This window comes from Herpailurus yagouaroundi, unplaced genomic scaffold (assembly GCF_014898765.1).
Source record: "Herpailurus yagouaroundi ecotype Mexico unplaced genomic scaffold, PumYag 159, whole genome shotgun sequence".
Classification (NCBI taxonomy): Eukaryota; Metazoa; Chordata; class Mammalia; order Carnivora; family Felidae; genus Herpailurus; species Herpailurus yagouaroundi.
The window spans coordinates 1741408-1754821 of record NW_024412400.1 but is presented as its reverse complement, the minus strand read 5'-3'; the positions used below and the strand labels follow the sequence as shown (position 1 = coordinate 1754821).

At 38.1% G+C, this 13414-nt stretch overlaps 1 protein-coding gene across 39 annotated transcripts in view; it reads right to left on the bottom strand.

Annotated features, from left to right (window-relative positions):
* CLASP2 (cytoplasmic linker associated protein 2) overlaps window positions 1-13414 on the bottom strand; it is a 167625-nt gene that overhangs the window by 68757 nt on the left and 85454 nt on the right. For 17 of the 39 annotated variants that reach the window (XM_040479614.1, XM_040479620.1, XM_040479619.1 and 14 more), the window contains 3 exons: window positions 6960-6983; window positions 5222-5239; window positions 3064-3168 (listed from right to left, as the gene is read on the bottom strand). In XM_040479614.1, coding sequence (XP_040335548.1) covers window positions 3064-3168; window positions 5222-5239; window positions 6960-6983 — 147 coding nt within the window. Of the gene's footprint in view, window positions 1-2880; window positions 2908-3063; window positions 3169-5221; window positions 5240-6959; window positions 6984-13414 lie in introns of all 39 variants that reach the window. The other 22 variants (XM_040479605.1, XM_040479613.1, XM_040479608.1 and 19 more) reach the window with 4 other exon arrangements.

Genomic DNA, 13414 nt, shown 5'->3' with positions numbered 1-13414 from the left:
GGGTGAGGAGACCAAGTTTCTGACGGGCTGCACAGCCGTTTGTACACAACCAGTCGCTACCGACAAGAACACAAGACGCCATCCTCACGTGTAACTAGAGACCTGGAAATCTCTCCAGTGGGTCTGCTTTTATTTACTCTGATCAGTCATCAGAACACACCTGCTTTGACCCATGATGTTTTCCCTAAATGCTAATCTACAACCATGGAAGGACCATGCAAACTCTAATGAATTACTTCACAACAAAGTGAAGACGGAGGTCACAGCGATATTTCTGTGCAAGTACGTTGTAAAGAAACTTGCGTCAAATCATACGGGGCCACAATTTCCTTTTGCAAAAGGATCTAGAATGGAATATACAGTCACTCGAATAAATAAGGAAGCAAGCAAACAAAAACCTCTCCAATGTGATTTAAAACCCGAGTGATTTCATAGGGAGCAAGTCTTCCGATCTTAAAATCCTACCAGGTCTAAAAAGCCTGTCATTATGTTCTCATACTTCCGTAAAGGATTCTAAGTATTGTAGATTGGGTTTCAAAGTGAAAAACCAAATGTAAAATAGTTATTCTATATCCTACTGACGTGATCAGTAATTACAAAATACCTAAAAGGGAGGTCCTTAATATATTAGAAAACCATACACAAAGCACTTTGAATCTTTGCCACAAGTTCCATCTTGCTATTCCTTTAGAAAAGAACTAAGTAAAACAGCTCACATCAAATTAAATTTTATCCTTAAGATCCTAGATATAGACAGTTTTGGTTTGCTATCTTTATTCTTCTTTATGCTTTAAATTTCCTAACATTATCATTATTTATTTGTTTCCTGAAGGTCATAAAAATAAAAGGTACAAAAGTACACAACAGGAGTTTAGATTTCAGTTATAGTTAATATGGTTAATAGTGGCAAGGAGGACAATTTTATCAGCTGAAATAAATAATGCTTCTTCTGGGCCCAGGTACGGTCTTCAAGATATTAAATGTACTACAACACTGAATTACTGCAATCCTCTGAGATCATCTTCTTCATTTTATAGGTGAAAATACAGGGCCGCCTGGGTGGCTCAGTCGGTTAAGCGTCCGACTTCGGCTCAGGTCACAATCTCGCGGTTCGTGAGTTCGAGCCCCGTGTCGGGCTCTGTGCTGACCGCTCAGAGCCTGGAGCCTGTTTCAGATTCTGTGTCTCCCTCTCTCTCTGACCCTCCCCCGTTCATGCTCTGTCTCTCTCTGTCTCAAAAATAAACGTTAAAAAAACATATATATAGGTAAAAATACAGAAACACAGCGACTTTAAATGAACTGGAAGAGCCATGATTTTCAAATGTGGGCAGTATGGCCCCAGAATCCATGATCTGAATTGGACACTTCTCAGACTTTACTATAACACGCTCACTTGGCGATCGTGTTAAAAAGCGCCTGGATTCAGGAGATGTGTGGTGGCATGAAACTGTGCATCTCTAACGAGCTCCCAGGTGATGCTGATGCTACACTTGGAGGAGAAAGGCTCTAAGCTGCTCTGCTGCAACTGCTACAGACTGAGTTACTTACGAGGTAAGCCAGGGCTCCCGGCTGGCTCAGTCTGTTAAGCATCCGACTCTTGGTTTCGGCTCAGGTCATGATCTCACGACTTTGTGCGTTCAAGCCCTGCAATCGGGCTCTGTGCTGGCAACTTGGAGCCTGCTTGGGATTTTCCCCTTCCCTTTCTCTCTGCCCCTCCCCGGCTAGTGCTGTTTCTGTCTCTCAAAACAAACAAACAAAAACTTAAAAAAAAAAAAAGTTACTCTTAAAATCCAATAAAAATAAAAATACGGAGTATCAGGGAAGATTGTGGATGATTTATTCCTAATTTGGTTGGGAGAAGAGCCTTTACCCAGAGGACATTTGCCATTCTTCCTATTTATAAATAATCCTCAAATTGCAAACCAATTTTACCAAGCATTTCTTTATTTTTAGGACTCTTGTTGAACGTTCCATCACTTTTCTGCCTGGATTTTTTGACTTCGGAAAGAGGAGGAAAGGAGAGCCCGCTGGCAGGACCTGAGTCATCACCACCTGGCTCCCTCTAAGCCCAGCTCTTTTCCTGGATTCCAGGATTCGGGAATCAAATAAGAAAGCAGACAGAGCATCTGTACCTTTATAAATTGCCTAAACCACCGTGAAAGATAAAGATATTTCTTTTCGAAATGGCCAAGTATGTAGAATAACCCCCAAATTATTTCCCTAGAAAAAAAATCTCTGTTTTTAGAGCCAAGGGCTAATGAAAATCTCTTGATAAAGAAAGAATAGGAAAAAACTCTTTTAAATTAATAATGCCATAAATGTGTTCAGGAACATGTAGAAATGAATCATTCATTTTACCTAGACCTCAAAATTGTGCTTTTTAATAATTGTACTTATGAGGAACTCCGCTTCCAACGAAATAGTAAATATAAATCTTAAATTTAACAAGGAGCATAATAGAACTGGACACTTCAATTTATGTTTCCTCGCTATAAATCAGTATATACCTGTCCCAAATGCTAACTGTATTCTGAAAGATTTTGGAGAGAGTTTGAAGACCCGCTTATCTGTCCTCGAATAGCATTAGCTAGATGCAACCAGATTAGATGCTAACACATGGCGATTATTTTGCCTCTAAAAAGCACAATTTTCTACATTTGCAAGTTTGAGTAGACCGTGAAAACCTTAAGGCTAAGAGTTCTGTGCCATTTAAAATATCTCCATGCAAAAGTTTGTACAGCAGATGAAGTATTTTCTTTCTAAGTGGCAGATACCAATGATGCAGCCCTAGGAACACACCAAAGACAAGACGACACCCACTCAAAAAAATTCCAGAACATGCACAACAACTGATCCAAAACATTGAAAAAAAAAAAATACCTTCATTTTTGTCAGGTGATGACGAACCTAAAGTACAGAACAAGAACTCAGTATGCGGCTTGTGTCTGGAAGTCAGCTCTGTCTTTACCCACTGCTCAAGCGCCTAGGACAGTCAGTCATACGCAAGCAACACGCTTCTCCTCAAGTATCACACATCCGGGAGGACGCATAGGCAATACGTACGCTGAGACTGAGACACCATTTTGGTTCGACTTCTTCCTCGAGAATCTGTCTTGGCATTTCCCATGCCCGCGAGGGGCGCTGCTGAAAGCTTTGCTCTCACCCGGCCTGAGGAATAAATTTATGGATGTAATTAAAGACGTTTTTCTAGAATAATACGTACTAATGAGGAGAAAAAAAAAAAATCTCACTCTAAGTTTCTAATTGGGTGTGCTTTTCAAGTATCGTTAAATTCTGTCATAATGTAACCGTCACTGAGAGGTTATATTTCTCTTTAAATTTTTAAAATATATACTCCTTTATATGTGCTGCACCATAAGCTAACTTTTCTTCAAGGATAAAAATAAAGTCAAACTAAAAGATCTCCTTTCTTAGCTTGATATTATTAGTCCAGTAGAGTTATAATTAAGATATTTACCACAGGCATGCCACTTGCTTCTTAACTGGCAGTTCCAACTCTAAAATTTCAATTTCTATGAAACTTAGTTTATTCTGAAATACAGACTATAGTTTTAAATATAAGCCTACTCTTAGAACCAACAACCCAAACAGTTCTTTTGACTGAAAATACACTTCTAGATTTGCAAGAAGAGATATCAGGTCAAGTATTTAGTTTTTTATCCTGTGCTAAACATCGGATTACTATAGATAGATATATTCTCTTCCCCCAACCAACTTCATTTATGAAACAACTTGAGGAAATACCTATCACATAAGAGCTGGCACTTTTCTCGATATGTTTCCTTCTCCACCTCCCGGCCGCACTCCCTTCCCTACCACTGCCTCATTCCCCTCCACAAAACCAAGCCACAAACATCTATTTCTAGAGCTCCTGAACCAAAGGAGATCCCGTTTCTCAAAGTACCTAAGTGTCATTAGTAAAAAAATATATTAGCAGTAAGCAGTCTCAACCGCTATCAAATCTGAACCCACACTGGATGCAATCATAAAGAGGGCTCACAATCCTTTGAGGTGAAAAGGTACAATTCGTAGGGCAATCACTGTACTAGCTAGCCTGGAATGGCCATATTAGTCAGGAAAAAAATAAATGAAGAGTAAGGACAAATTACAAAATTAAGAACTGAGTGACAGAAGATAAGAGAGTGATTAAAAACCAGGAATAAAACAGAAGTCTAGTTGGTGAGTCCTATGCTCTCAATTCTTCAAGGCCCTTAATAAGCCCATAGTTCAGGCTTTTTACCCTTTTACAGAGTCTGTTTAAAGTAGGATACAATGTTCTCCCGACTAAGAAGCAAAACAGAAAGACAAAATTATCATTTTTGAAATGGAGAATTTATCCAACACAACAAGGAAATGAGAATAAATATTTTGATACTATCATTCTAAATTACAAGGCTAACGTGCCAGAAACCATTTTATAGAGTACTCCAATTTAAAATTTAAAATATGAAAATATTTCAAATACATCAGAGTAAATATGAGACCAAAAAAATGTTAAATATACTTGGCTTTGTACCACAAGGTCATCCATGTAAAACTCAGGAGAAAAAAGGTGTTTCAAAATCAGAGGTTTATAGGACAGCCTTCAGGCAGGATAAATTGAAACACGGAGCTATTTTCCTTTCCACAAATTCAAAAGCAATGAATAATTATTTTCTTAAAGTAAACAGGCTTAGTAAAATAAAGTGGTATGTCTACGAAGCTTCTGTAATCCCCAATTCAAATCATATATGCAACCTTCCACTGTTTCTAAATCAAAGACACACTTAAAAGCGGACTAAATAAATGCACTTAGCCCCGCATGATAAAGCAATGGAGCATGCTCCCCCAAAGTATAAATGAATTAGCATAAATTAAAAAAAACACACACAAAATTAAAGAAAAACATTAATGATGCCGCTGAAAAAAAAAAAGAAACTATTTATTAACTTTATACCAGATATTATTAAACACGTTAAGCAACTATGTTTTCCCAGCACGAGATGATCCAAGATACAAAGCAAAGCTCAAGATGAAGAACTAAAGAAAACAATCCACATCTGTAACTAACACAACCAAACATAAAATGTAGAAGTTGTCATGGCTGTCAAATTATATAGTTTTGCAAATTAGCCTATTTTAGTTTGTGATATTTAATTCCTACTAATGAAAATATTAATGTAGAGGTATTCGTGTTACTAACAAAATGTATGATTCTTACCATCTTCAGATGTTGCTCCTAAATAAGAGAAATAAAACAATAACATTTCAACAAATTCTGCCAATGCTGATGTTAAGATCTACTCGTACCTCCCACCCAAGACTACAATGAAAGAGTGAAAAAAAAAAAAATCTTCTAGTCTGATAGCCTTAAATTAGCTTATAAAACATTCCGTTTGAGAGAAAACAAAATTTGAAGTAACCTAATGACACACAGCACAATAAAGGTTGAAACTAGACAAATGAAAATGGCAAAATCCCACAAAAAACACTTTTACCTGTGACATTTCACACTCAAAATTTGAAATGGTGAAGAAAATTATAGAAGCTAATCACCCAAGAAAGATGCAGTCCTGTCACTGCTTTCTTTGAAATGAAGATTTTTATAAAATAAGAATGCTTCCTGTGCATTTTCTAAAAGCCATCCATAAAAGAACTAGAAAAACTGACAAACACGGGGGCCAAATGCATGACCCAGGCCTCATTAACCCACTATTTTCATCAAAGCATTACAGAGACCTATCAATCCATTAGCTGTGTACTCAACATTTATATACATTCCCTAAGATGTAAAGGAAAAGTAGCAAAAATGAACGAGTAAAAATATCATAACTCACTACTACTAAAGGGCAGTAATAGATATACCTCTGTATGCGTATAGACAGATTAAAAAAAAAAATAGGATTGAACATCATTGAGAGTAACACATCACATGACACAGATGCTTCTTCAAACAGGTTTATGTTTCTGACCCAAACAAGAAACGATTTTAATCTGGAAAATGAGAATAATTTAAGGACATACAATTTCAGTGCGAGAAGTGGTACTAAAGGGTTTTAAAATACAGAAACTATCTTCTGGTGGGCTTCCATTTCATTCAGTAATTTTTTAAATTTATGAAATACTTTCAACATAGAGAGGAGCACAGAGACAATCATGTCATGTATCCAACCCAAGATTAAATAAATCTTCCATTTCATTGGAATGGAAGTTCAATCTATTTGAGTTTATGAAGGAATAAACAGGAAACCACACAGTTCTCCATTTTTCCTCGATCTCCTACTAATAAGACTTACAGATTGAGTATCTTCTTACAAGTTCTTAACAAAAGCTCAAGTTCCTACACAACATTATGGTATCTGATGAAGCGAAGGGAAAATGCAGATAATACATTGTGTAGTATCAGACAAAAAAATACCAAACAGATACAAAACACCACACGGAACTGAGCAACTACAGATAAAGTATATTCATTTGAATACTGAAATGAAAAAGGCAAGACTTAAAGTTCAGTTCTGGTTAAATGTTAGTTAAAACTCACTCTTAAAAAGAAAGCATCTGTGACTTGCATTTTATTTTCACAGATAACCGTATGAATCCATCAGAGCTAGGAAACTCAAGAGTTCAATCAAATGACTTAGGGGATTCCTTTCCATTTTTATGAGTCTGATTCTATTTCAGAGGAAGACTTAAGAAATCGAGACTAGTTCTATGAGCTAAGGCAAAAAATTTTAAGATAATTGATTTTACTTACAACAAACAGTAACCTAGTACTTGAGTAGACTGGGAAACCCCAAAATGGATATGCCTAACCCCAAATTCAGAGAAATATGTAGCTATTTTTATATCAAATTGCTGCTAAATAAACAGTCTATTTTCAGAAATTAAGAGAATGAAGATATTATATAGGATCCAAGGGCCAAAAAATCTTTAGTAGAATTAGAAAAGGAAGTTCTTACCATCCATCTTGTCAGAAGTATCCTCTTTGATGAAAGAGCAAGCAAAGAACAGAGGAAAACTCAGCATATTAGAAAACAGTAATTTTACAATCCCTAGAAACATTATTTTTAAGAAGACAATTCATAACACAGACATATACATATGTTTTCAGCTAAAACATACTAGGAGATTTAAATAAGATGAGGTGCCCACACGAGGGAAAGATAAAAAAAAAACAAAGAATCGGTAATGAATTTAATTTTCACCGGCCGAGAGAGAAGCTAGTGAAGCCTATATCCCCAGCTGGGACCTTTGCCATCATCAGGCAAACCTCTTGCTTTGGTCTTCGGAGTTTCTTGAAATCCAACACTCGTGATATCCCTGTTCCCAAAGGATTCAGTACTTAGGTGAGAGGAAAAACCCAGTGGCAATTGCTTTAAGGAACGTACTGTTTAACACTGAAAGAATATAGTAAGAAACATCTCTAGTGACTTCCAACTCTCCTCTCAAGCACAGGTCTCTCTCCTGAGTTGCAAACCACAACATCTCGATGCCACTGGATCTCTCCTGCTCTCATTATACCACTATGGTTCCTCAACACCTCCAGTCTGATGCCTCCCTGGGACTTTAAATGCTAAACGCACATAACACAACAAGCTTCTAGCGGCTCATCCTTTAGCAACCTACCACTAGACTGACAGACTCTGAGTACAGAAGCATATATTTCTGCACCTCTTGTGCCAAGTGGGGTGCCTGGCAAAACCGAAGTGCTCACTGAGTGTTCGCTGAAAAACAATGGAACACTTCCTCGGATCCATAAATGTCCAGTTATGAGACGACTCAAAGTAGAAGAAAAGAGAGTGTACCAGTCACACGTGTATAAGAACGCTGGTGGTGATGGTGAATGGGGAGAGGGAGGGAGGGAGGGAAGAGGAGAGAGGCGGAAGAGGGGGGAAGCGGGAGAGGGCGAGGGAGAGGAAGAGGGGGAGAGGAAGGAATAGAGAAACAGAAAAGAAAGAGAGAGGAAGAAGAGAGAATCCATTATCCCCGGAAAGAGCCAGAGGCGAGTAGCTCACTGAGTATAAACCTGGGCCAGATAAAGAGGATAGAGGGACACCATTCCCTTCTGTAATGAAGTAAATGTGTGATTCAAACCTCAAAGAACCAAAATAAACTGAATCCATCTCACAGCCCTATTACAGACTTTCTTAAGGAAAAAAATGTTACCAACTGCCTTCCTAGTTCACATTAAAACGTTTCAAATATTGTATGTTTTTCCTGCTAATGAAAATAACAGACACTAAATCTCACATTTTTATTTTGAAAACTCCAGATAAATAGGTTTTATATTTGTTTTCCGGTGTTCTCCCCACTTAAAAAAAGGTAAGCTATAATTCCTGTACCATAAAATTCACCTTTTTATAGTATACAATTCAGTATTTTTAGTATATTAACCCCCCTCATCACAAATTCCATAAAGTTTTCCTCGCCCCTAAAGGAAATCCTGCATCCGTTAGGAATCACTCCCTATACCCCTGACTCTCAGCCCCTGGCAACTACTAACATTTTCTATTTCCGTGGGTTCACCTATTCTAGACATTCCATGTAAATGGAATCAAACAGTACATGTCTGTGTCTGGCTTCATGATGCTCTCAAGGTGCACCCATCCCGAAGCTTGCATTAGTACCTCTATGTAACGTACTCCCTCATGTGGCTGCCTAATATTCCACTCCACTGTATGGACATATCTGTTTAACGATTCACCAGCTGATGGACATCGGGGTTGTTTCCACGCTACTATGAACACTCATGTACACGTTTTTATGATAACGTATATTTCATATTATCTTCGATATACAGCAAGGAGTGGAACAGTTAGGTCACATGGTAACCATTTCACTTCGTGCGAAACTCCCAAACTGTTGCCATAGCAGCGTTCTTACCAGCACCGTGTTAAGTGCTCACCAGCGCTTGGTACTGTCTATCCTCACCAGCATTTGTTACTGTCCGTCTTTTTGGTAACATCCACCCTCGTGGATATGAAGGGACAGCTTATTATGCTTCTGATCTGTACTTTCCTAATGACTAATGACGGCGGGCATCTTCTCATGCACTTTCTGGCAATTAATATGTTGTCTTTAGAGAAATGTCTATTCAAATCTTTTGCCCACTTTTAAATTTAATTGTCTTTTTGTTACTGAGCTCTAAGAGTTCTTCATGTAATTGGGATCTAAGTCCCTAATATCAGATACGTAATTTGCAAACGTTTTCTCTCATTCTCTGTTCTGTCCTTTCACTTTCTTGATGGTGCCCTTTGAAGCACAAAAGTTTTAAATTTTGATGAAGCCCAGTTTATCTCTTCTTTCTTAGATGGTTTGTGTGTTTGGTGTAGTATGTGAGAAAACATTATTAAATCCAAGGTTACAAAAATTTACACGTATGTTTTCTTCCAAGAGTTTTATAGTTTTAGCTCTTAAATTTGGGTCTTTGATCCATTTTGAGTTAACTTTCTGGATATGGTATGAGGTAAGGATCCAAATTCATTCCTTGGCAAGTGGCTAGCCAATTGTTTCAGCGCCACTGGTTGAAAAGAATTCTTTCCCCACTGGACGGTCTTGGCACCCTTGTGAAAAAAAATCAACTGATCATAAATATACTGGTTTATTTTTGGTCCCTCAACTCCATTACACTGGTCTATATGTCTATCCTTACGCCAGTACTACAGAGACTTGATTACTTTAGCCTTTAAGTTTTGAAATTGGGAAGTGTTGAGTCCACCGACTTTCTCAAGATTGTTCTCAAAATTGTTTCATCTAGTTTTGATCCCTTGCATTTTCATATGGATTTTAGGATCTGCTTATTTCTATAAAAAGGCACCTGGACTTTTGACAGGGATTACATGGAGTCTGTAGGTGAATTTGCTATATTAATAATATTAAGTCTTTAGAGAACCTGGGTGTATTTCCATCAGTTTAGATCTTATTTAATTTCTTTTACTATAGGTTATAGTTTTCAGTGAACAAGTGTGAAAATAAATAAATAAATATATACACATATAAATATATATATATACACATATAAATATATATGTGTGTGTATGTGTGTGTGTGTGTGTGTATATATATATATGTATATGTATATGTATATGTATATGTATATGTATATGTATATGTATACATTTTGCCCTTGGTTCTCTGTCCCCTGGTTCCTGAGACAGAGCACCTAAGACCCTTAAAATTTCCTAAATTGTAAGAGCACTAAGGATATCTTTTGTTCTAATATTTGGTCTTTGACCCCGGTGCCTGACAGATACCTTGACTTAAGACCCCTATAATTTCCTGGGTGACAGGAGTGTCTTTTGTTCTACTGAGGTGATTCCTGGTGGCTCCTGGAGAGCTTCAGAATGGAGGCTAGTCGCCAGGAAGATGAAGCCATGATTAAAAGCTTGAGAGTTTTTAGCCCTACTCTTCATCTTCTGGGAAGGGGAGAAAAGCTGAAGACTGAGTTAATGACTCATCATGCCTATAGGATGAAGCCTCCTTAAAAATCCCCAAAGTACAAGGTTCAGAGACTTCTGGGTTGGTGAATGTACCAGGTGGGTGGCACGCTGTGACTCCATGGGGACAGAAGCTCTTGTGCTAAGGACCCTTCTGGACCTTGCCCCATGTGTTCTTCATCTGGCTGCCCATTCACATCCTTTACAAGTCCTTTGTAATAAACCAGTAATCTAGTAAGTAGACTGTTTCCTCGAGTCTGTGAGTCAGGCTAGCAAATTAATTGAACCTGAAGAGGTTATGGGAACCTCTGATTTATGGCTGGTTTGGTCAGAAGCTTGGGTGACAACCTGGATTTGCACATGATGCCTCAAGTGTTGGGGTGGGGGCAGATAGGGGCAATCTTATGGGACTGAGCCCTTAACCTGTGAGCTTTGCGCTTACTATAGTTAGTGTCAGAACGGAATTGAAATGCAGGACACCCAGCTGGTGTAGGAGAACTGTTTGGTGTGGAAAACCTACACGTCTGGTGTCAGCAGCATTATTAGTGTGAAAGTAAAGAAGAAACATGGGAGTGGTTTTTCCTAGAGAAGTCTTACACTTCTTTTGTTATATTAATTGCTAAGTATTTTATGCTTTTTAATGCTATTATAATCGATATTGTTTCAAACTGTTCATTGCTAGCATTCGGGAATACAACTGATTTTTGTACATCGACCTTGTATTCTGCAACCTTGCTGAACTCATTTTTAAGCTCTAATAGTTTTTTTGTGGATTCCTTAGGATTTTCTCTACGTAAGATCATGTTTTCTGCAAACACAGAAAGTTTTACTTTTCTTCCAATCTGGACACATTTGATGTCTTTTTTTTGCCTTAACGACCTGGCTAGACTACTCCATGGTAATGTTGTTGGGAAGGGTAAGGGTGGAATATTCTCTTCTTGCTGCTGGTCTTGAGAAAGTATCCCGTCTGTCACATTAAGGATGATGTTAGCCCCGGGTTTTTCATAGATGTTCTTCACTAGGTTCACAAATTTCCCTTCCATTCCTAGTTTGTTGATTAGTATTCTCACAAAAAGGTGTCGGGTTTTGTCAAATGCCTTTTCTGCATCTACTGAAACAACTGTGGTTTTTTTGGTTTTGTCCTATTACTCTATTAATAGAGCGTACTTAGTTGATTCGTTTTCATATACTCAAGTCACACTGCATTTCTAAGAAGGGAACATTTCTGTCCTTTCACTTTGTAACACAGAAACGTTTTACGAAAATTAAAAGCATTAAACAACCCACTTTTGACATCTTTTTTAACATCTCTGTCCATATATATTTAACATCTCATATATATTTAACATATATTTAACATCTCAGTCCATATATATTTATCTATGTATACTTTTATAGAAAATGATGAAATTATCACATTGTTAGGTACCATTCATTTGATCTTTGTTGAAAATACTACTCGTTAATGGCTGCCTAGTATTTTAAGTACATATCATAATTTGATCATACGTCCTTTGTTTGCATATCAAGGTTGACTCTAATAATATCTATTATTAAAAACATGATGAATATTCTTTATTTCTTGGTATAATTATCCCCTTTAAGTTTTCAGCCACTCAATTTTATATATATATATATTTTTTTAAATTTTTTTTTTCAACGTTTATTTATTTTTGAGACAGAGAGAGACAGAGCATGAACGGGGGAGGGGCAGAGAGAGAGGGAGACACAGAATCGGAAACAGGCTCCAGGCTCTGAGCCATCAGCCCAGAGCCCGACGCGGGGCTTGAACTCACGGACCGTGAGATCGTGACCTGGCTGAAGTCGGACGCTTAACCGACTGCGCCACCCAGGCGCCCCTCAATTTTATATTTTTACACTTAAGACTGAAATCAGAGGGACTTTTCCCTCCTGGCTTTTGGCTTTTGTGTTTAGAAATTCCTTCCCCAATCTGAGAAGAGATGAATACTCAAGTACTTTGGTTTCATCAAGTTGCTTTCCAACTTTCTAGTCATCTGGATTAAAAAAAAAATTTTTTTTTAATGTTTATTCATTTTAGAGATAGACAGAGCACAAGTGGGGGAGGGGCAGAGAGAGCTAGAGACGGAATCGGAAGCAGGCTGCAGGCTCTGAGCTGTCAGCACAGAGCTCAACGCGGGGCTCGAACCCACGAACCATGAGATCATGACCTGCGCCAAAGTCGGACACTTAACCGACTGAGCCACCCAGGTGCCCCTGGAATAAATTTTTATATTTTTATAAACCCTATTTACCGAGTAATGTATCCTTTCCTCACTGAATGTTGCTGTGCCATACTTTATCACGTACTACAATTCATCCTACTATCTCCGCACTTCCCACTGTGTTCCAATGATCTGCCTGCCTAGGGTTCTACCATACTACCTAAGAGGAAAAAAAAAAAAAAAATGAAGCACAAAAATAGAGATAAGCAATATGAATCACCAGCCTCAAACTTTTAAAGTTGATAACACACAGAGGCACCTGGCTGGCTCCGTTGGAAGAGCACACAGCTTTCAGTCTTGGGGTCATGAGTTTGAGCCCCACGCTGCGTGTAAATATTATTAAATAAATAAACTAAAAAACATGAAGTCGATAAACATAAAAAACAAACTCCAAATAGCTCTGGGAATACATGGCTCAGCTCTGATTATAATTAAGCTTTGCACTTTCCCCAGATCCCCGAAAGGCTTTCTCGTGGTAAGGGAACAGAAGCTGGCTACAAGGCCAAAGCCCTTCCCAACTTCCTCAAGTAGGCAGTGGTTGGGCGTGGCAGGAGCACAGAAGGGTGCAAATTCTATAGGCAAATTACGGAGTCAAGAACTGTTCCTCTGATGCGGATGTTCGGGAGGATGACAAGGGAAAAGTCAAAACAAGGCAGCTTGAGTACCTTCCAACTATGTCCTAAGTACGGAATTCCATTAAAAGATGCAGACTATCCTTAACTGGCGAGAATGGAC